The sequence below is a fragment of the Pinus tabuliformis genome, chromosome X (genome assembly GCF_031772625.1).
Source record: "Pinus tabuliformis cultivar Carrire ecotype Pingquan chromosome X, CPIR1, whole genome shotgun sequence".
Classification (NCBI taxonomy): Eukaryota; Viridiplantae; Streptophyta; class Pinopsida; order Pinales; family Pinaceae; genus Pinus; species Pinus tabuliformis.
This window is the reverse complement of record NC_142308.1, coordinates 1,082,213,892-1,082,234,374: the sequence shown is the minus strand read 5'-3', so window position 1 is coordinate 1,082,234,374 and position 20,483 is coordinate 1,082,213,892. Positions and strand designations below refer to the sequence as shown.

General features: G+C 41.2%; 1 protein-coding gene across 10 annotated transcripts in view; it reads left to right on the top strand.

The window, feature by feature from the left end:
- LOC149143582 (uncharacterized) overlaps window positions 1–20,483 on the top strand; it is a 163,372-nt gene that overhangs the window by 62,134 nt on the left and 80,755 nt on the right. For 8 of the 10 annotated variants that reach the window (XM_089448904.1, XM_089448903.1, XM_089448900.1 and 5 more), the window contains exons 2-3: window positions 12,315–12,548; window positions 12,815–12,981. In XM_089448904.1, the coding sequence (XP_089305030.1) occupies window positions 12,315–12,548; window positions 12,815–12,981 (401 nt within the window). Of the gene's footprint in view, window positions 1–12,314; window positions 12,549–12,814; window positions 12,982–20,483 lie in introns of those variants that run through there. The other 2 variants (XM_089448906.1, XM_089448905.1) reach the window with 2 other exon arrangements.

Sequence of the window (20,483 nt, the reverse complement as noted above, 5' to 3'; positions counted from 1 at the left end):
TTTACATGGTAAATAACTTGTTAATTAACAGAACAAGTAGGAAGAAATAAATCAGAAAGTACAGGAAGGATTTCTAACAGTTAGACATAGAAATTCCAACAGTTATTGCACTTGGAGGCCTTACAAGAGAATGGGATGTGTTCAACGCTACCATCCTCAACAATGACAGGATTCCGGGATTTGATGAATTATTGGCTAGATGCACTCAAGAAGAAACAAGGATGATGGAAAGAGACAAGCGCTCAATTGGAAACAATCCTACCGCCTTTTCCACTCATTCTAAGAGGAGGAACAATGCTGGTCCAAGGAATCAAGGACAAGGTCTCAAGCCGAAATTTAAAGAAGGAAGAAAAGGAAGATGCTTTGCAACAAGTTTTGCCACTTCGCTAGAGAGTGTCCTCACAAGAAGGATACTCCAAGAGATGATGACAACCATAACAACAGCTTCAAGAGCAATGGCAATCATAGGAACAACAGGTTCAACAACAAAAGAAAGAGGAATGCTCCCGTTGCTCGAAATGGAAATCGTCGTCCTCCCAAGAAGTCTAGAAACTCCAAGTATGAAGAAGTTAATGTTGTAAAGCAAAAGGAATTTTATCTTATTTCTACCCTCACCATTGCCCTCTCCTTCGAATACATTGGATCATTGGTTGATTGATAGTGGTGCCTCAAGGCACTTCATTGGGTACAAAGAGGCTCTCTTGAAATTGATTGAAAAGAAGACAAATATGGAGATTATACTTGGGGATAATGCGACTTATCCCGTGAAAGGAATTGGGACTGTTACTCTCCACATAAATCAAGGTCGAATTCTTCATTTACAAGAAGTACTATATGTACATGATCTAAAAAAGAACTTGGTCTCTATTTATGTGATGGAAGATAAAGGTTTCAAGGTGTCATTCATTGATGGGAAGGTTCGTGTTTGGCAAAGGAACCCAAGAGATGCATTCACTCTTGTATTCAGGGTTGAAGGTCTCTATCAGGTTGGAGGAAGTCTGTTGAGAGCAATGACTTGTGATACTTCACTTCAATCCGAATTATGGCACCAGAGATTTGCTCATCTTCATTTCAAAGCCTTACCTGATGTAAGGAAGATGGTCACATGTATGTCTTGATTTTGGGGAGCATCAGATGTGCTCTAGCTCCGAAATTTTGTGTAGGGGCTAGAATACATGAGATCTCCAAGATCCATAAATCGTTTGGAGAAATTCCACCCGGATTGTGAGTTATTAAAATAATTAATATTTTTAATGGGTTCTTAAGTCTAAACTTAGGAAAATAAAAATATTAATGGGTATTAATAAAAATATGGGTGAGAAGCTTCTAAGAGACAAGGATCAAGTTTGTTTTAATCTTAGCCGTTGATTAGGGACTTAATCTCGGCCGTTGATTCATCAACAAGAAAAATATAAGAAGAGGCTTGAGGGTCAGTTGGAGATACACCAAGTGATCAGTCAGTTCGATTTTTCTGAGGTGAGGTTTGCTGAGAAAATCGAATAGGTGATATGAGTTGTAGTGAGAGGGGTAGAAACAAAGATTTGGATCAGAATGGAGTTCTGAGCCAAAGAGTACCAGGCAAAGAGGCAACAATAGCATCAGAGAGGCAGTGGAGAGGCCTACGCATCCCAGGACGGGCTCACGTAGTGCTAACGCAGGCTAAGAGGGTCTCTTGCAGTGGCAATGTGGTATATTCGTCAGAAGTTCGAGATTTTGCTGGAGAAGTGAGGTTCTGAGCCGGGAGGGCTGAACAACAGTCTTTCTCCAGCAAATCGATCCAACAGAAGGGGTGACGTAGTCTCATAGAGGCAAGACACTGGCCCAAGCAGTGATTGCGCTGGGCTTTCGTAGTGCTTGCTGGAGTCAGGCCATTCAGTGGATCAAGTGTGACTTGGAGAACGAGGTAAACCCTCGTATGTATTTCTTGCTGCCGAGATTTCTCTGAAAGGTTAGTGGGTGTGAGAGGCAACCTGTTGTACTCAGATTCTGCTTGCTTAATAATACAAACACTCTATATGCTACACTGGTTTTCTCGCATTGGGTTTTTTCGGGGACGTGTTGTCCAAAATAACAGTGTCCCTTGTGTGTTTCTCTCATCTATTGTTTCAGTTTATGACTTGTATGTCAGTGTAGTCTACAGTAATGTTTTTCATCACTGTTTATAAATTAAATAACTTGTTGAATGTAATAACATGTAGGAGATGATAAACCAGTGATTGCAATAGGATTTTTGATGTGTAGATTCAGAAATGTTCACATGGTACCAGAGCATTTTGAGAGGGAGCTGTAGTACAGATGCACTAGTGACAGTGGCAGTGTAATGGGTAGTAGTATAGGTTACAACAGTGCAGTGGATGAAGGGCAACATGCCAAGCATCAGCAACACAGAGGACCAATGCCATGGATCAGTGTGATACTTCTATTGGGAAGTATTGCTAGAGCACATTCCTTGCTAAGAGGGAGTGTTGATTTTGGGTATCACTGGATGTGATCTAGCTCCGAAATTTTGTGGAGGGGATAGAATACATGAGATCTCCAAGACCTAGAAATCGTTTGGAGAAATTCCACTAGGACTGTGAGTGATTAAAATAATTAATATTTTTAATGGGTTCCTAAGTCTAAACTTAGGAAAATAAAAATATTAATGGGTATTAATAAAAATATGGGTGAGAAGCTTCTGAGAGATGAGGTTAGACTTAGGAAAATAAAAATATTAATGGGTATTAATAAAAATATGGGTGAGAAGCTTCTGAGAGATGAGGATCAAGTCTGTTTTAATATTAGCCATTGGTTAGGGACTTAATCTCGGCCATTGATTCATCATCGAGAAAAGTATAAGAGGGGGCTTGAGGGTTAGTTGGAGATACACCAAGTGATCAGTCAGTTCGATTTTTCTAGGGCGAGGTTTGCTGAGAAAATCGAATAGGTGATCTGAGTTGCAATGAGGGGCAAAAACAGAGATTTGGATCGGAAAGGAGTTTCGAGCCAAAGAGAACTAGGCAGAGAGGCAACAATAGCATCAGAGAGGCAGTGCAGAGGCCTACGCAGCCCAGGAAGGGGCTCACGCAGTGTTGACATAGGCCAAGAGGGTCTCTTGCAGTGGTAGTGCAGGATATTCGTTAGAAGTTCAAGATTTCGCTGGAGAAGCGAGGTTTTGAGTCGGGAGGGCTGAACAACAGCCTTCCTCCAACAAATCAATCCAGCAGAAGGGGTGATGCAGTTTCCTAGAGGCAAGATGCTAGCCCAAGCAGTGATTGCGCTAGGATTTCGCAATGCTTGCCGGAGTCAGGCCACTTAGTGGATCAGATTGCGCTGGGATTTCGCAATGCTTGCCGGAGTCAGGCCACTTAGGGGATCAAATTGTGGTGGGGTTTCGCTGTGCTTGCTGGAGTCAGGCCACTCAGTGGATCAGTTGTGACTTGGAGAACGAGGTAAACCCTCATATATATTTCTTGCTGTCGAGATTTCTCTGAAAGGTTAGCTTGTGTGAGAGGCAACCTGTTGTACTTAGATTCTGCTTGCTTAATAATACAAACCCTCTATATGCTGCACCGGTTTTCCGGCATTGGGTTTTTCCGAGGACGTGTTGTCCAGAAATAATGGTGTCCCTTGTGTGTTTCTCTCATCTATTGTTTCAGTTTATGATCTATATGTAAGTGTAGTCTGTAGTAGTGTTTTTCATCACTGTTTATAAATTAAGTAACTTCTTGAATGTAATAACAAGTAGGAGATGATAAACCAATGTTTGCAGTAGGATTTTTAATGTGTAGATTCAGAAATTTTCACATTATGCGTGAATTCAACTTAAGTCATGAAGGTGTTTGTCAAGGATGTGAAGCTGGAAAACATACAAGGGGATCATCCCCCTCAAGTGAAACTCAAACCACCGATATTCTTCAATTGATCCATTCTAATCTATCAAGTATGTTGCCCATGACATCTTTGGGTGGATATTTGTACTATGCTATTTTTGTGGATGACTTCTCTTGCAAAGCATGGATCTATTTCTTAAAGAAGAAGGATGAAGTATTCAAATGGTTCTGCTCTTTCAAAGCTTTTGTCAGAAATCAAACAAGGAAAAAGATCAAAATATTGAGGACCGATAATGGGACCAAATATGAGTCAAATGAATTCAAAGACTATTGTAGAGAAGCTGGCATTAAGAGGGAGACCACTACTTCATATACTCTTGAACAAAATGGCGTTGCCGAAAGGAAGAATCGTACTATCATAGAAGCCACCTGTGCCATGCTTCATGATCAAGGTCTTTCGAAGTTCTTATGGGGAGAAGTTATCAACATCGCTGTGTATGTCCAAAACATATGCCCACATCAAGCTTTGGACTTCAAGACACTCGAAGAAGTATTCATTGGTAAGAAACCTAATGTTTCTCATTTTAGAATTTTTGGTTGTCCCGTATATTTTCATGTGCCGAAAGAGAAAAGAAAAAAACTAGAAGCATCTGAGAAGAAAGGAACACTTGTGGGCTACCATGTAAATTCAAAGGCATATAAAATCTATGTGCTTGGTCAAAGGGAAGTGGAATTAAGTCATGATGTCACTTTCGATGAAGATTCTTCTCTTAGAAAGATCCAAGATCTTCCTATCCCTAGGAAGGACAATGATGATGCTGATGCAGAAAAGCGGGATGAAACTCCGTCTGATGAACCGATGCTCGATGTTGAAGGTCCGATGGATCCCATTGATCCACTTCTTAGTGAGCCCACTACTTCAAGAAAAAGACCTTTGTGGTTCAAAGATACTCTTGAAGATGTTGAAAAACATATTGCACCGAGGGGGACATTTCGTGAAAGTAAGAAGCTGAATTGGTACCAAGGGTACTTAGCTTCCATGAGTACCATTGTACAATATGAGCCTTGCACATTCGAAGAAGTTGTGAAACACCAAGTTTGGAAGGATGCGATGAACGAGGAGTATGAGTCGATCATGAAGAATGATGTCTAGGATGTGGTTCCTAGACCCAAGGATAAGTCAATGGTCACTTCAAAATGGCTCTACAAGATCAAACATGGAGATGATGGAAGTGCTAAGAAGTTCAAGGCTAGATTTGTTGCTCGAGGCTTCTCTCAAAAGGAAGGAATAGACTATGATGAGATATTTGCACCAATTGCCTGATATACCACCATATGTTCGATCATATCCCTTGCCGCTTCGCAAGGATGGAGCCTACACTAGATGGATGTCAAAATTGCCTTCTTGCATGGTTCGCTTAAGGAGGAAGTCTATGTGGAACAACTTGAGGGGTTCAAAGTTCAATATCGTGAGACACATGTATGCAGGTTGAAGAAAGCCCCCTATGGGTTGAAGCAAGCCCCTAGGGCTTGGTATGAGAGGATTGATAACTATCTTATGAAGCTGGGATTTACAAGGAGCAATGCTGACCCGAACCTATACTTCAAGATTGAAAAGGACAAGCCTCTCATTTTGGTCCTTTATGTGGATGATCTTTTTCTGATAGGTGATGACCCTCTCATTCATCAATGCAAGAGGGAGTTGGATTTCGAATTTGAGATGAAGGACCTAGGAGTCTAGGACTAATGCATTACTTCCTAGAGCTGGAGGTCTGGCAAAATCCAAGTGAGATTTTCCTTTCTCAAGGAAAATACATTGTGAAGTTCCTTGAGAGATGTGGCATGGTGGATTGCAAGTCCATAACTACTCCGACGGAACTCAACTTTAAGAAGCTATGTGGAAGTGCTGCTAGGCCAGATTAGTGAACCCTTTTGAGTATCGTCAACTTCTGGGGGCTCTGATGTTCTTGGTCAACTCTCGTCCTGACATATGCTTTGTTGTGAACACGTGGAGTCAATTTATGGTCGAGCCTCATCACATTCATTGGATTGCTGTTAAGAATCTCTTGAGATATCCTCGGGGCACAATCCAGATAGCCGAGAACTTGAGGCTACATGGATATTCAGATGCTAACTGGGCTGGCAGTGTGGTGGATCGTAAGAGCATGTATGGGTGCTTCTTCCCTTTGGGGCCTGCTTCTATATCTTGGATGAGTAGGAAGCATAAATCGGTTGCACTAAGCACTGCCGAGGCCGAATACATTATTGCGAGTATGGCCTGTTGTGAAACTATTTGGTTGAGGAAGCTCTTCAGTGAGATATTTGAGCATGTGCTGGATACCACTATGATCTCCTGCGACCACCTAGGATTCGCTTATCAGAGAATCCTGTGTTCCACGACCGTTCCAAGCACATTGATACTAGGTACCACTTTATCCGAGATATGGTACAACAGGGAGCAATAAGGCTCCAACACATCAGGACAGATGAGCAAGTTGCAGACATTCTCACGAAGTCTTTGCCGAAGGTCAAATTCTTTACCTTCCGAGAGAGACTTGGAGTTGTGGAACGACCCTCTTATGAGGGTCCCGTATGAGTTGAACACAGAGCTCTGGGAGCTCTTGGGGGCTTGGGGTACTTCTTGGAGCTATGGGCGACCATAGGGTGAGTGGTTCACCTTTCCCTAGTGGTGCGTTGGATACAGAGTGAGTGGTTCACCTTCCCCTGTGATACCCCATTATGGTTGACATGTGTGTAGGGTGAGTGGTTCCACTATTGATAATATTGGCGATATTTGAAAATATCACGATATTTTCGACAAAACGATATATCGCCGAGAAAATATCGGTAAAATATCGTGATATTTTGAAAATATCGGCTATGTTTTAAAATTTGAAAAAATTATCTTTTTATGCTTGCATATATTTGCCGATATTTTCACCGATATTGTCGATAAGATGTTTTCTGGACCCTCGCCGATATTTTGCCGATACCGATATTTTCAACACTGAGTGGTTCACCTTCCCCTACCCAGACACATGCATGTAGGGTGAGTGGTGCACCTTCCCCTACGATTGGCATATGCATAGGATGAGTGCTTCACCTTCTCCTGTCGATGCCCCAGCACACATCCTACCCATGGAGTCCGAGACTCATGGGAAGTACCTCTCATTTGGCCAATGAGTTGGGAAAAGATGGTTAGGGACCATAGCACTACCGATGGACACATCGTGTACTATCGTACTCCCTATGACTAGGATGCATGGTGTTCAACAACTTGATCTGGGATCAAGGACTGACTTTTTTCAGTGGTATGATCTTATGACTCATTCTCGATCACTTCTTCATTATTAATTCATGGTTCAACAAAGTAGAGCAGAGCAGAGTAGGGCTGTGATGACAGGGATGGTACATGATGGCATGATGATGACAGATGGATTGGCAGGTGGAATTCTCCCTAGTTGAGAGGGAGTGTTAAAATTGGCAACTAAGGCCAAATTCCACCTTAGGACAACTCATATGATGGAGATGATTATTGCATTGGATTCCTCTTTTCAAGTGGTCCAATTTTGATATAAAGATCATTTCATTTTAACGAGCAGAAATGGAATTTTGAATTTATTCTCTCTCATGCACAAATTATCAAGGTCGGCCTTAGTCAAATGTAGGCTCCTGAAGCCCATTAGATGTGTCTTCTCACCCTCAACGAAGTGTATAAATAGGAGTGACCTCTCTCTCATTTGGATATCACTCATCTCATCACATATCTCTCCCTCTCCTCTCTTGATTGTTTCATACAACTTGGAGGCAACCTTCCCTACTTCGCACGTGTGAAAGGAGGACGAATTTCAGGATTGTTTGGGAGGTCGAAAATTTCAGGAAACAGGACAACGTTGACTTGGGTGATTTTGACCAGTGTTGACTTTGTTTTAGTGAAAAAAACTTTGATTTTTGAAGGCCGCATTGATTGGCACAATTTTCGAGGTGATTGGGATAGTTTGATTGGTTTGACTTCAGCGTTGAATTTAGCCTTTGGCCACAGAAATTACAACAATGTTTGACTAGGTTGACCAAACTACTTTTGGATTGACTTTGAACATCTTGGAAAGTTGATTTTATCTACTGTTGACTGATCTGCTTAAGGACATTTGGAGTTGCTTTGACCACCGTTGACTTTTTGGTTAGGGCTGCTGTTGACTGCTGATTTGACGTGACTGTTTTGGGCAAGTTCATTTGATATTTCTACTCTCTCTATTGAACTGTTGAAGAATAATAAGAGGATTTGATCAAAGGGTTTCCCCACATTGGGGTTTTTCCTTGGCATCCGCTACATCTTGTGTTCTCTTATCTTGGCTTGTCTTCTGCACACGTTTTTATGTTCTATCTGCATTTACTGTCAACGAGTTTAAGTTAATGTGATTGCTATTGTATATAATTGGAAATTGTCATTGGGTTGATAAGGAACATCGAAGTAAATTGTGCTAAAGCATAGAACATACCATTGTTCTCTAAACTTAACAAAAGGTAATAAGGGTCAAGGAATTGCGCAAGACCGAATCCTCCAAGAGTAGAGATCTCAACTTTGAAGGATACTTCTCCTCCTTGGAACAAAGATTCTTAACTTGGCATTGTTACAACTGAACGCTTCAAATTTGCAGAGAGAGGAGAACATGGAGATTTGTCAACAAATTTCCCTTAATGATTGCTATCTCTGTCATTCTTCCTTGGGCTTGTCCTCACCTGAGCTCTGAAACCATGTTAATTTTAGGTTAACATATTCTTTGCTTAGGTCAATTACTTCAATGATCCACATTAGCCCAATTTACATTTTCCTTGCAATCACATAAAGCATTATTATATTGATAGTAACAACGAAAGAACATAAAGCATATACACAGAAGACAAGTCAAGACAAGAGAACGCAGGAATTGGTTTTAGCCAAGGAAAATCCTCAAGATGGGGAAAACCCTTGATCAATATTCATTATTATCAGTATCAAATGTTTAGCAGAGAAAGAGAAAGAGAGTACACTTAAAGTCAAATTGACTTGCCAATATGTTGATCAATACCACTGTCCAGATGTCAAGGAATCAACCCAATCAAGTCTACACTTCTGTCTTTTGATCTAACCAATGTCAATAATAGATAAGGTAGCTACAAAACTGACTTCAAAAGCAGCTCGATCTTGGATATATATATGCGACCTTCTTTTGCTGAAGACAAGGACCCCAAAGTAGTTAGATTTTGGATTGAATACAAATTTGGCTAGGGCATACATTTTCCCTAACCTTCAGCAACAAAGTTACGTGTTTAACCTCGAAATCATTCGTTCTTCCTTGCAATGAAAGCAACTTAGGCCAGGCTAATACCTTGGCCTCTTTTCTTCCACTCAACTTAGGTCTGAAGTTGGCAAACTCCATAGTAGTTCTGCGGCCAACGATAAAAGATGACTACTTTCCATAATAGTCTTAAATACCCATCGATCTAGTCCATACATGCTTCCAACTGCCTTGGTCTTCTGCCTGAGGAACTCGGCCTGATGTAGGGAAGGGTTTTTCATATAAAACTAGCCCAGACTTACCCTAAAGACCTACGGCCTACTCAACAGAAGATTCTCGACCCTATGACAGAAGAGAAAGCCCAAAACAGAACACTCCTTCGTCCTCCTTCTGAACTCGGCTACCTCAGACATGGTTTTGAACTATTTGATGTGTGAAATGAGGTTGAAGGCACCTCTATATATAGGAATTGGAGAGGGTCAAGAGACATGTTGATTGGACTTTATGGAGGTGAGGCTAACCTTAACAATTTGTATATGAGCGGGCATAAAATCAAAAACACATTAACATTGAAGTTTGATATTAGATCAAGATCGTTGATACAAAAATTTTTGTTTGTTGGATTTTGTAGCTTGTTGGATTGAGAGTTAACCTTTGAGCAAATAAAATATCGATATTGAACCTCAGCCATTGATCAGACTCTTCCTTCGCTGTTGGATCACATTCTGCCATGGGTTGTGCATTATTCTTCGGACATGTTGGGCCCTTCCTATAGCCATTAGGCCATTAGGGGAGTTCCCACCGAACTAGGATCGAAGATTAACCCCCCATTGAAGGTGAGAGAGCAAGATCATGGTCAAAACCCATCCTTCTTCTAGATCACTCTGTAATCTACACCAAATGACCTGAAACAAACAAACATAAGCACCCAATTGCAAAATTATCAAAGTACCTTTTGAGTGTAAGGCCATCTTTGTTCATGTGCTCATGCCAGATGGGTGAGAGGCATATGGTTGATGCAAGTGGTGGAGATATAAGGGCATACCATTAGCTAGTGGTGGTTACCCATTTTGGGGGGTAACAAGCCTAAAACATATGGAATGATGATGTCAAGGTGATAAAAATTCATCAAAGTGTTCCATTTTTAAAGTTCTTGCAGTTAACTGGTTATTATTCTCCTATCAATTGATTATTTGTCGTCTGCAAATTCTTTGTGGCAAATACTGAATAAAACGCTACTGTAACTTCACAATTTTTTTTTGTAAGATTGGCAGGACTACATCTTCATCATGTCCAATATATCAACCCGATCGAGACGGGGAATTGTACTAATGACCTCACATCAAGGAGTGTCTTAACGGAGCACTCGATCACCGTCTAACCAAGACCCCATGGATGCAACTTCACAAAAATTAAATAAACCGCAGGAACTGAGAAAATTATTGCATAAACTCCGAAATAATGAACACCAATATTTTTGGATGAATGTCCTTGGAATAACCCTAGTGTGGGGAAAACCAGTTCTACAAATGAGTATTTTATTAATTTTTCAACAAAATTTGTGATGGAGCAATTACAGCGATTTGTCGTAAATTAGCAAACCTTTGAAAAATTATTCCAATCACTTCTGCAAGTTGATTTAGGCCCCTGTAAGCAATTCGGCCCCTTTGATCCAATTCGGCCTCCCTCTAGCTCTTGAATTGGTCACACGTGCGACCTTGGCACTCGACCCCTCTGGAAAATTTGCACTATTGGGAAAATAAACTCGGCTTCCCTGGAATTCCACTACAATTGGCAAACTCGACTTCCCTTTGCAAATCGATCACTTTGGCAATATTTCTCCTTGCTTCGACAAATCGACCTCTTTGAAGCAACTCACACCACTGGGAAACTCGACCTCTTTGCAGAAAAATCATCTACTATAGTTTGGAAATCCCTATGAAGAATCTCCTCCGGAATCCTATCTCCAATCACTGCTGATCTCGATCTGTTGGTGCCAAGTGCCTGTCGATTTCCTCTTATAATCTCTCTGTTGAGAAATCAATGACCATGATCTAATCTCAATCGATGGCTAAGATCATCTTGACCCCATCAAATGACTTTTCTAGAAGTCACTAGAGGAAAATAGATTTTACCTCAATTAATCCCAATTAATTAAGCCATTTCCCCAAAGTTAGACTTAGGAAAATTAATAAACTAGCTAATTATTTCTAATTAAAGTACTTTTCCTTAGAAGCTTTTTCTGGGTGTTGGAGAAAATCGAACCACTGTGTTCCTTTACCTCATAGACACCATTTGAGACTAGAACACCTGCCTGAGATATATAAACTAACACGAAGCACCAATACATTGGGTACAAAACCAAAATCCTCCAAACACAGCTTGCTTGTACAGGGTCTTGAAATTGTGACAAGGCCTCATATTGATACAATATGAGGGGTTACAAGGATCATTCCTAGGAGCAGAGGAGTATGTCTTGAACCATAAAAGCTATGTTGCACGAAACCTCTAGGAACCCGACGTTTCGGGCCGTACCCATACCTGAAACTCCGAAACTTGGCCGAAACTCGGTCGAAACTCGACCATCATATAATCATCTATGAGAGTGAATATATACTTTTTTTTTCTTCTAAATTGTTATCTATGGGTCTTATTCCCTTTTTTCTTGCAAAGATAATGTGTTATTCACTTATTTATATATATATATATATATTTTTAAATATACATATATGACGTTTCAGCTGACGTTTCGACCGACATTTCTATTTTTGTGAGGTCACGTTTCTAAACGTACCTGTTTCGAAAACTCTGAAACGTTTCAGCGTTTTGTGCAACTTAGCATAAAAGAAATAGATAGATAAAATATTGTCAACATGATACTTTTAGTTTACTAGTAATTATATATGAAACAAAATTGCAAGTACCTCTTTCAGAATTAGTTGATTGAAAGGCAGAGAGGATGCAATGGAATGCCATGATTGATAGAGAACTATAGACGCATATAAGTAATATCTATAAGTAAGTTGGGAAGGACCATTAGGATCTAGAAGTTTAGGTGGAAACTACCATATCTCTATTACTGCATGTTTCTTAAGTCTACCAAAATTGGATTTTGCATCCATGCATGTCATTTCTTTGCAAATTTAAACCTAGATTTCCATTCCAGGAGATGAACATGTGATCTCTAGGGTTATGTGTTTATGATTTTGTTTTCTTTTTGCAGGTACTTGTTACAATTTTTCATCATCTTCCTTGGGCATGGATGCCAGCAAGAACTTAAAATGCCAAATCACTCAATTACAAATTTCTTCTTCAATGAGCCCTACTAACCATGCTCGGAAAAAGTCAGTTTGGATATGGACAGAAAGCAAGGAAGTCATGACTACTGCAGTTGAGAGAGGATGGAATACTTTTATTTTCTCCTCAGTAGACAATGAAATTGCTAATGAATGGGCATGTGAGCAGTCTTCAACCTGCCGATTATCATTATGCTTTGGCATGATTAAAACATTTTTGAAACTTAAATGTGGTTTGCAAAAGCAATTAAGACAAGCAAAAGAAAAATATCTCTACATAATTTAATCATTTAATGAAGTAGAAACTCATGCCTTTCCAGGCTGCAGGATAAAAAGTGTTTGCATATAAAAGTATGAGCCATTAATTCTGATGGTGACTGTTAACTTTTGCAAGTAAAATATTTGAATCTCATGTTTTTTTCTGCAGCAATTGCAAAGATCAGGCCACTGTTTATAAATCATGGGCATGTATACGACTGTGAAAACAAACATGTTGGCATATTTGCTGAGGTTTCTTCTTCCAGCCAGCTTCAAGAAATACAGGCAATGGTTGGGCAGGCTGAAAATATAGTAATAAATTGTCTTGACTGGCAGGTATGATTTCCTGGTCAGCATTCTTTTTAGGATCTGTACTTTTCCTTGTGTTACTGAAAAATGCAAATATTGTTTTGGTGCAAGAATGATCCTCAATGATCTTTATAAATGCTCTGACTTAAAGGTACATCTTTTTTGAAAATGCCAATTCTGGATCAAATTGTGATTTTAAACTGATCTTGTTGGATCAAGATTCAAAGAGGACTTTATTAGAATTGATGCTGAAGTAATAGGGCTAGGAAATGTTACTTAAGCCAAAATAGAAGAAATCCGTATACTACTAGAGATAAGACTACTACTTTGTAGATTTACGAAGAGCAGATTCAGAGACATAGAAGTCATCATCGACTAAGAACCATTCCTTGCTCTTTGATCCTGACTCATGAGTTGGAAATCCTCCAACCCTTCTTGAAAACAAGTTAACATCTTTTTTAGGGAGGAGGGGTTTCTTGAGCCATCTCTTTTGCTGTCTTCCATATTGGAATTATGTCTTCAAGCCCTTTTCTGTCTGGTTACTCCAACCTTGTCTGGCTACTCTCCCTCTGCCATATATTGGCATGTACTGTGGGCCATGTTGCCTCAAAATCTAGTAGTTCTTGTGAGATGCCTCACAAGACAAAAGCCAGACTAAGACACAACAATGAGGTGGATGCCATTGTCACCTTATCACTCCACCTCCTACTCTTTAGTGGAATTTCACCACATGGGAGGCTTCCCAATATAGGTCACCTAAATGGTATTCTAGGTCAAAGGATCAAAGGTGACACTTCAATAGGCTTAATCAAGGTACTCAGACTAGGAACAAGGCTCAATTCTTTGTGATAGGGAATAACATACCTATGAAGAGGTCTATAAAGAGAGACTTGTAGCCTAGGGTTTTTAAGATATGATTCAAGAATGGCACACTTCGGCATACAAGAAAAAGGAAAAGGTTTTCTTGAAAAATATGATCAACCTTAGGAGCAACAAACCTTCAAATGACCCTAAGTTGAATCCAAAATGTAGAATTTGGGTTTTTCAAGCCCTAGAATTAACTAGGGTTGATGATGTCAGCCTTGTTATTGCTCGAACTAGCAGGGGGTCCTAGAGGGGCACTTGCTAGGTCAAGAGCAACAATGAAGCTAAAGCCCACTATCACCACAGCTAAAGCTTCCTACTCTTTACGAACTTTCACTGATGGGAGGAGACTCGATATATAGAGAATCACTTATGAAGGATAGATCAACTAAGATGGATGTGAAGTGATCTCGGGGACCCTTTCCTAGGGGAGACTCAAGAATGGGACTTGCTTGCTTCTTAAGCAAGGTACAAAGTTTTCTAGGAAAAGGGGATGAGGATTTAAGGGCTAGGTTTAAGGAGTGTGAATTGTAAAGGAGCTTCCCAATCCCTAAAATCCTTATGGAACTTGGTTTCCCAAGTGGTTTTTGAAGAATTAACTTTGATGAGGTATGGGACCACATGGGACCAAGTGGACCCAGGCTAGGTCAAGAGGAGGGAGTTTAGCAACCAATGATGAACTTGACCTAAACAAGGAGGAGAAGGGGATCGAAGAAATGATTTTCACTTAAAGGTGCAAAATGATCCCTATGAGGAACTAGCCTAGGGAAACTTAGGGCAAAAACCAATCTCGAGGCTAGGGCTTGGGATATCTCACAACCCCACCGTCGGAATTCCCTCAAATTTGGAGGAGGCCTAGGAGACACACTAGCGTAGTAGAGGCCAAGAGATCAAAGTTTTTCTATGGGTGGTTTGTCGGGAAAATGATGCCCTAGGAGCCCTAATGTGGTTAGACCTAGAATAAAGAAGGAGAGGTGAAGAAAAATGATTCTTTAAGTGATCACCATATGATAGACCAGCACCATATGATAGACCAGTGCCTAATCCTTTGGGGAGATTGAAGTCAAGAAGAATATGAGAATGGACTTCGTTTCTAGGTCAAGGAGGCTTCAAGGATAACTTCGCTTGTCATTAGGGCAAAGGAGAGTGCCTTAAAGCTTTTACACTTCGTTTTGCAAGGTAAGATGGTTTGTCAAGATAAATTCAACCATAAAATTATCCCTAGGAGAATTGGTTCAACATACATGGCCCATACATAGAGATATGCAATATAGAAACATAATTCCACAATTTCCCGGTAAATGCATGCAACAATTAGCCCTATTATAGCGAAAATCTTATCATCAATGCTTGTGACAAAGTAAAAGAAGAAATCTCATTAAACTTGTACTTACATGTATGGGAATATATCCAACCATCAATAAACTTGCCAATCAAGAAGCTCCAAGATAGGAAAAAATAATCCAAACATCAAAATTCATCCATGCTCCAAAATTTCGTCCACCAAGAAGGAATAGCGAAGATATCTAGAGAGATACAAGTCAAAACCAAGTGATGATGAGAAATGAACTCTCATCATTTGTATTTATACACTCCTAATGAGTTCGATTTAGTTACTTGGGCCTACATTAGCCCCGAAAATAAAAAATAATGTGCAAATAACTAACTTTTGGTGATTGTTGACCACTACGTGTCAACGAACCATAGCAGTACACCCCCTTTTTCACAAAAAGGATAGCGCCTGATCGATGTGTCCATGTCGTTTAGCTATCATCATCAGCTTGATTATCATGTTATAATGTAAACCCATTCTGCATGTATATGATGTAAATAATCTCAGCAGAACCGTGTCATGTATGTAATGGCCTACTTTTCTGGTGACGATCTACATTCTGGGAGATTTTTTGTCTCATCGATCCATTCTCGAATGGTTGACAGAGTTTTCCTTCATTCTCACCCCAAAGCTGGAATGTCTCTTCTCACTGGGATCTTAGGCGAGTCCTAGCGTTATAGATCGAGTCTATGTAAAAGTGATTTGGGAATAATCCTAAATATTTGGTTAGGTTATTTTATTACAAATTGCTTGGTCTGCTGGATTATATTTGTGTCGCAGAAATGGGTAGTTTGTGAGGGTCTATTACAGATAAGTTTTCCCCCTTATGATGTAAAAAATATGAAAATTATGATGTAAAGTGTCTTGAGGGTTGGAAAAATAATTTATTCCCTCATAGGTTAATTAATTAAATTTTCTGGCAAAAAATTATTAAAATCCTAAGCCAAAAATTTAATTAATTCTAGGTCCTACGTAAATTTAAATTATCCAAAGACAAAATTCGTTGATCCTTAAAAATCAAAATTTAAAAGGTCCCGGGACTAAAGTAAATTAATTATTTTGCTAAATTTTAAGCCTGATGCCCTTCATCCACTGCACTGCTGCTTCCTGTACTGCTGCCCATGACTCTGCCACTGTCACTGCTACATCTGTACTACAACTCCCTCTCAAAATGTTGCATCATGCTGCCCATAGCACTGCCACTGCTAACTGCTGCACTGCAACTCATTTGTTGAGAAGTAAGCAACTGAAACTTCACCTGAGAAGTAAGCAACTGAAACTTCACCCAAAAATTGACATGCTGGTTAGTTTGGATGCCTCATGATGCTGAAGCTACCTCTGCTGCTAATCTGTGCTGACCCTTTGCTGTTACTGCGCTGCTGCAAACTGCTCTTTGCCTCTCGCACTGCTACAACATCCACTGCGCTGCCTCAGACTTTGGAACTTTAGCTTTGCCACTATCACTCCATCACACCTCGCTCCAACCGACACCTATCATTTTGCTATTTTTGTTAAGGGCTCCCGTAGCCGTATGTGATCCAAGAGTTTGACCACCTCAAGGATCTTGCCTGGCCATGTAGTCCTCTTGACTACAACTCCATGTCCCCCCACCTCTTCTCCAGAGGCACATGAGCACTCATTGCACAATCATCATCCTCACCTTCCCTGTCAACTTTCGCTGGAGCAGCCTTCGAGTAAGAAGCCTCCTCCTTGCCCTTTTTTTGGGGGCATTGAGTGGCAAAATGTCCAAGTTCCCCACACTTGAAGCATCTGACCTTAGAAATATCTTTTTTCTTTCTCTTTTGTTGCCCTTGCTATCCCGATGATGCGAGAGCTGCATCCTCCTCCTCCTTGACTTGGGGTCCTTTTCCGCTATCCCCCGCCTTGGTGAATCTCCTGATCTCTTCTTGTCGAAGAGCTGCCCACATCTCCTCCCAACTGGGGAGAGTCGGTCTGCCCAAGATACTTTGGACAAATGTCTCCCAGTCCTCGGTGACTACATTCAAAGCAGTCCTAATGATGAACTCAGGATTTGGTGTAGACCCCACGGAAGTCAATTGGTCTCTAATACCTTGCAACTTCAGGAAGAAGGGATTGATCTCCTCTCCCTTCTGCATCTGGTACTGTCTCAACTGATTTTCTAATAGCATCTTCCGCTGGATGGAAGTGCCTTGGGACAAGGTGGTCAGCATCTCCCACATCTCCTTGCTGTTTCTTTCTTAACAATGTGTGGTACTACATGATCTTTGACCCTGTCTAGGATCATGCACTTGGCCTTCGCCTGTGTCTCCTCATATTCCTTTAACGGATCAACATTGACCGGAACAACAACTACTTTCAAGGCATAGTCCTTGATGCAATGTTTGTCTAGGATTGCCAGGATCCTGGCCTTCTAGATGACAAAATTGGATGCTCCATCCAATCTGTCCTGATCCCTTAATCCATGGATTGCCATCTCTGCTAAAAAATATAGGACAGGTTCTCTTCTCCCTCTCCTGCTGCTAATCTGGCAAGACTTAGATCTGGATTTCTTTGGCACAAGAAACCCTCTAAGGAACAAGCTCCTCTAGACTCCCTCTAAGTCCTGATTTCCTTCACGGAAATCCTCCGGCCAAATGTCGAATCACTCCTCTCCAATCCTCCTTTGCTGCTGCAACCTGGATCTAGATTTCTTTGGCTAGAAATCTGTCAAGGCAGTGACTCCCTCTACCTCGGCTTTGTCTCCATAGACACTGTTCTGCACCAATAACAACAACATCCCACCAGCTCCTCAGATCGAATTTGCTCTGCTCCCCCAGCCCCGACAACTGAAGAATCTGAGCTCCTCTGGCTTTGCGCAATCACTGCGTGAGCTAGATTAGCTCCTCCTTGCCATTGCGTCATTCCTTCCTGGTCCTAAGAGATGACGTGGCTCTGCGTGACCATGATCTGCCCCTCTTTGCTTCTGCGCTGGCCTAGACAACTACCACAATTACTGCATGGGCTCCTCCTAGCTACTGCATCACCCTCGCCTGGCTCAAAATGCTGATACAGGCACTGCGTGAGCCTCTACGTCACCTCTTCTACACTGCGTCACTCTTCCTCTGCATCTCTAGCTCTGGAACAACGCTGTCACTCGAGACAACTGCCTCTCTGCAGCAAATTCTCTGGATCTCCCGGCTGGTGTCTTCAGTCTCCTATGATCTGCAATGCTCTGATACCATGTGAGAATTTCTGAATCTACACATCAGAAATCCTACTGTAATCACTGGTTTATCATCTCCTACTTGTTTTCACATTCAACAAGTTATTTAATTATTTAAACAACAATGAAAACACTTTTGTAGATTACACATACATACATATCACGAATTGAAAATAGAACGAGACCAATACACAAGGGACACCATTATTTTTGGACAAACGTCCTTGGAAAAACCCAATGCGGGAAAACTGGTGCAGCAACTCTGAGGGTTTTCTATTATTAAGAAGTAGTTCTGAATACAACTTTGGATGCCCTCTCGGCTATCCAGTTACAGAGATAAAAATATACTAGCAGAAACCTAAGTGAGATTACCTCACTTCACCCGGCAAAATCTCTCCGTTCTGACAATTGGACTGATTTTCCCCAGCTACAACTGCACTGCCCCTTCGCAGTAGCTGTGTGGGCCTGCGTGGAGCACACTGTGACACTGCGTTAGCACTGCGTTGCCTCCTCTGCCTCTTGGAGCTCTGATGTTAGCCTTCTTGGCTAAACCTGCTACTCCCCGTTTGAATTCGGATTTCTGCTGGAGGGTGGCTCTACACCTGCGCTAGAAATGTTGGGCCCTTCTTGGCCCATCATTAGCCTCCCTGGGTCTTCCTGCCTCCTTTGGCATCTCTCTGCCTCTCTTTGTTGTGTATTCGAGGTCTTGGAGAAGATCCTCCAACCTCAACTATCCCTACCCCTCTGCTGCAACAGATCACTTGTTCGATTTTCTTAGCAAACCTCACCCAGAAAAATCGAGCTGATTGATCTCTCAAGTGTATCTCCAACTGACCCTCAAGCCTTCTCTTATACTTTTCCTGTTGATGAATCAACGGTCGAGATTAAGTCCCTAATCAATGGCTAAGATTAAAACAAACTTGATCCTCGTCAATTAGAAGTTTCTCACCCATATTCTTATTAATACCCATTAATATTTTTATTTTCCTAAATTTAGACTTAGGAACCCATTAAAAATATTAATTATTTTAATAACTCCTTATCCGAGTGGAAATTCTCCAAAAGATTTCTGCGTTTTAAAGATCTCATGTATTCTAGCCCCTCCACAAAATTTTGGAGCTAGAGCACATCCGATGCTACCCAAAATCAACACTAGGTCCTCTTGCGCTGGTGTTTCCTCAAGACCTCCTCAAAATTTGAGGTCATTCTGATAGTGGAGTTGAGACAAAAGCCAAGCCCTAGCTCCGAGATCAAACTTTGCCCTAGCATCCCCAAGACTAGTGTCTCATAGGATCAATTCAACACCTTTAAGTGGAAATACTTTCTTTGATCCTTTCCCCCACCTTGTCTAGGGTGAGGACATCATTGGTTTCCATACTTTTTCCTCCTACCCTAGACTGGGTCCACTTGGTCTTGTGTGGGCCCGTTTCTTTGAAAAGACAATTCTTCAAGAACCATTCGGGATACCAATTTCAATAAGCATTTTAGGGATTGGGAAACTCCTTCGAAAGTCATATCCCATAAACCTAACCCTCAAGTCCTCCCTTCCCTTCCCTAAGAAGACATCGTACCTTGCTTAGAAAGCGAGCAAGTTCCATCCTTCAAGCTCTTCTGGGGAAGGGATTATTTGGGTCTCATATCCATTCATTAATTTATCCTTCATTGGTGACTCAATAATATATCGGGTCTCCTCCCATCGGTGAAAGTTTGTAAATAGAAGTGAGCTTTATCTGAGGTGATAGTGGGCTAAGTCTCCATTTGTTGCCCTTGTTCTAGCATTTTCCCTTTAGGTCCCTTGCTAGTTTGAGTGGTAACAGGCCCTAGTCAAGGAGAGGGGAGCAGAGAAAGAAGAAGGACTTGTCAAAGGTCAAATGCTTAAGGTGTGGTGAGCTTGGTCACTACAATACCCAGTGTCTTCAGGAAGAAGGAAAAGGAGGAGAAGCAGGACCAATAGGCAACCTCAGCTGTGATCGACAATTTGACGTCCAAATTGGAGGAAGACTTTGCGATGTTCGTAGATATACCTCCATGAGTGAGGTGGGGAGATTTGGTACTGTAGTCCCAGAGAACCACAGAGATTGGGCAGGGTCCCTAAGGAGTCCACCTCATGGGTCATTACTTGGCTACGAGGGCCCACAATATTCAGTA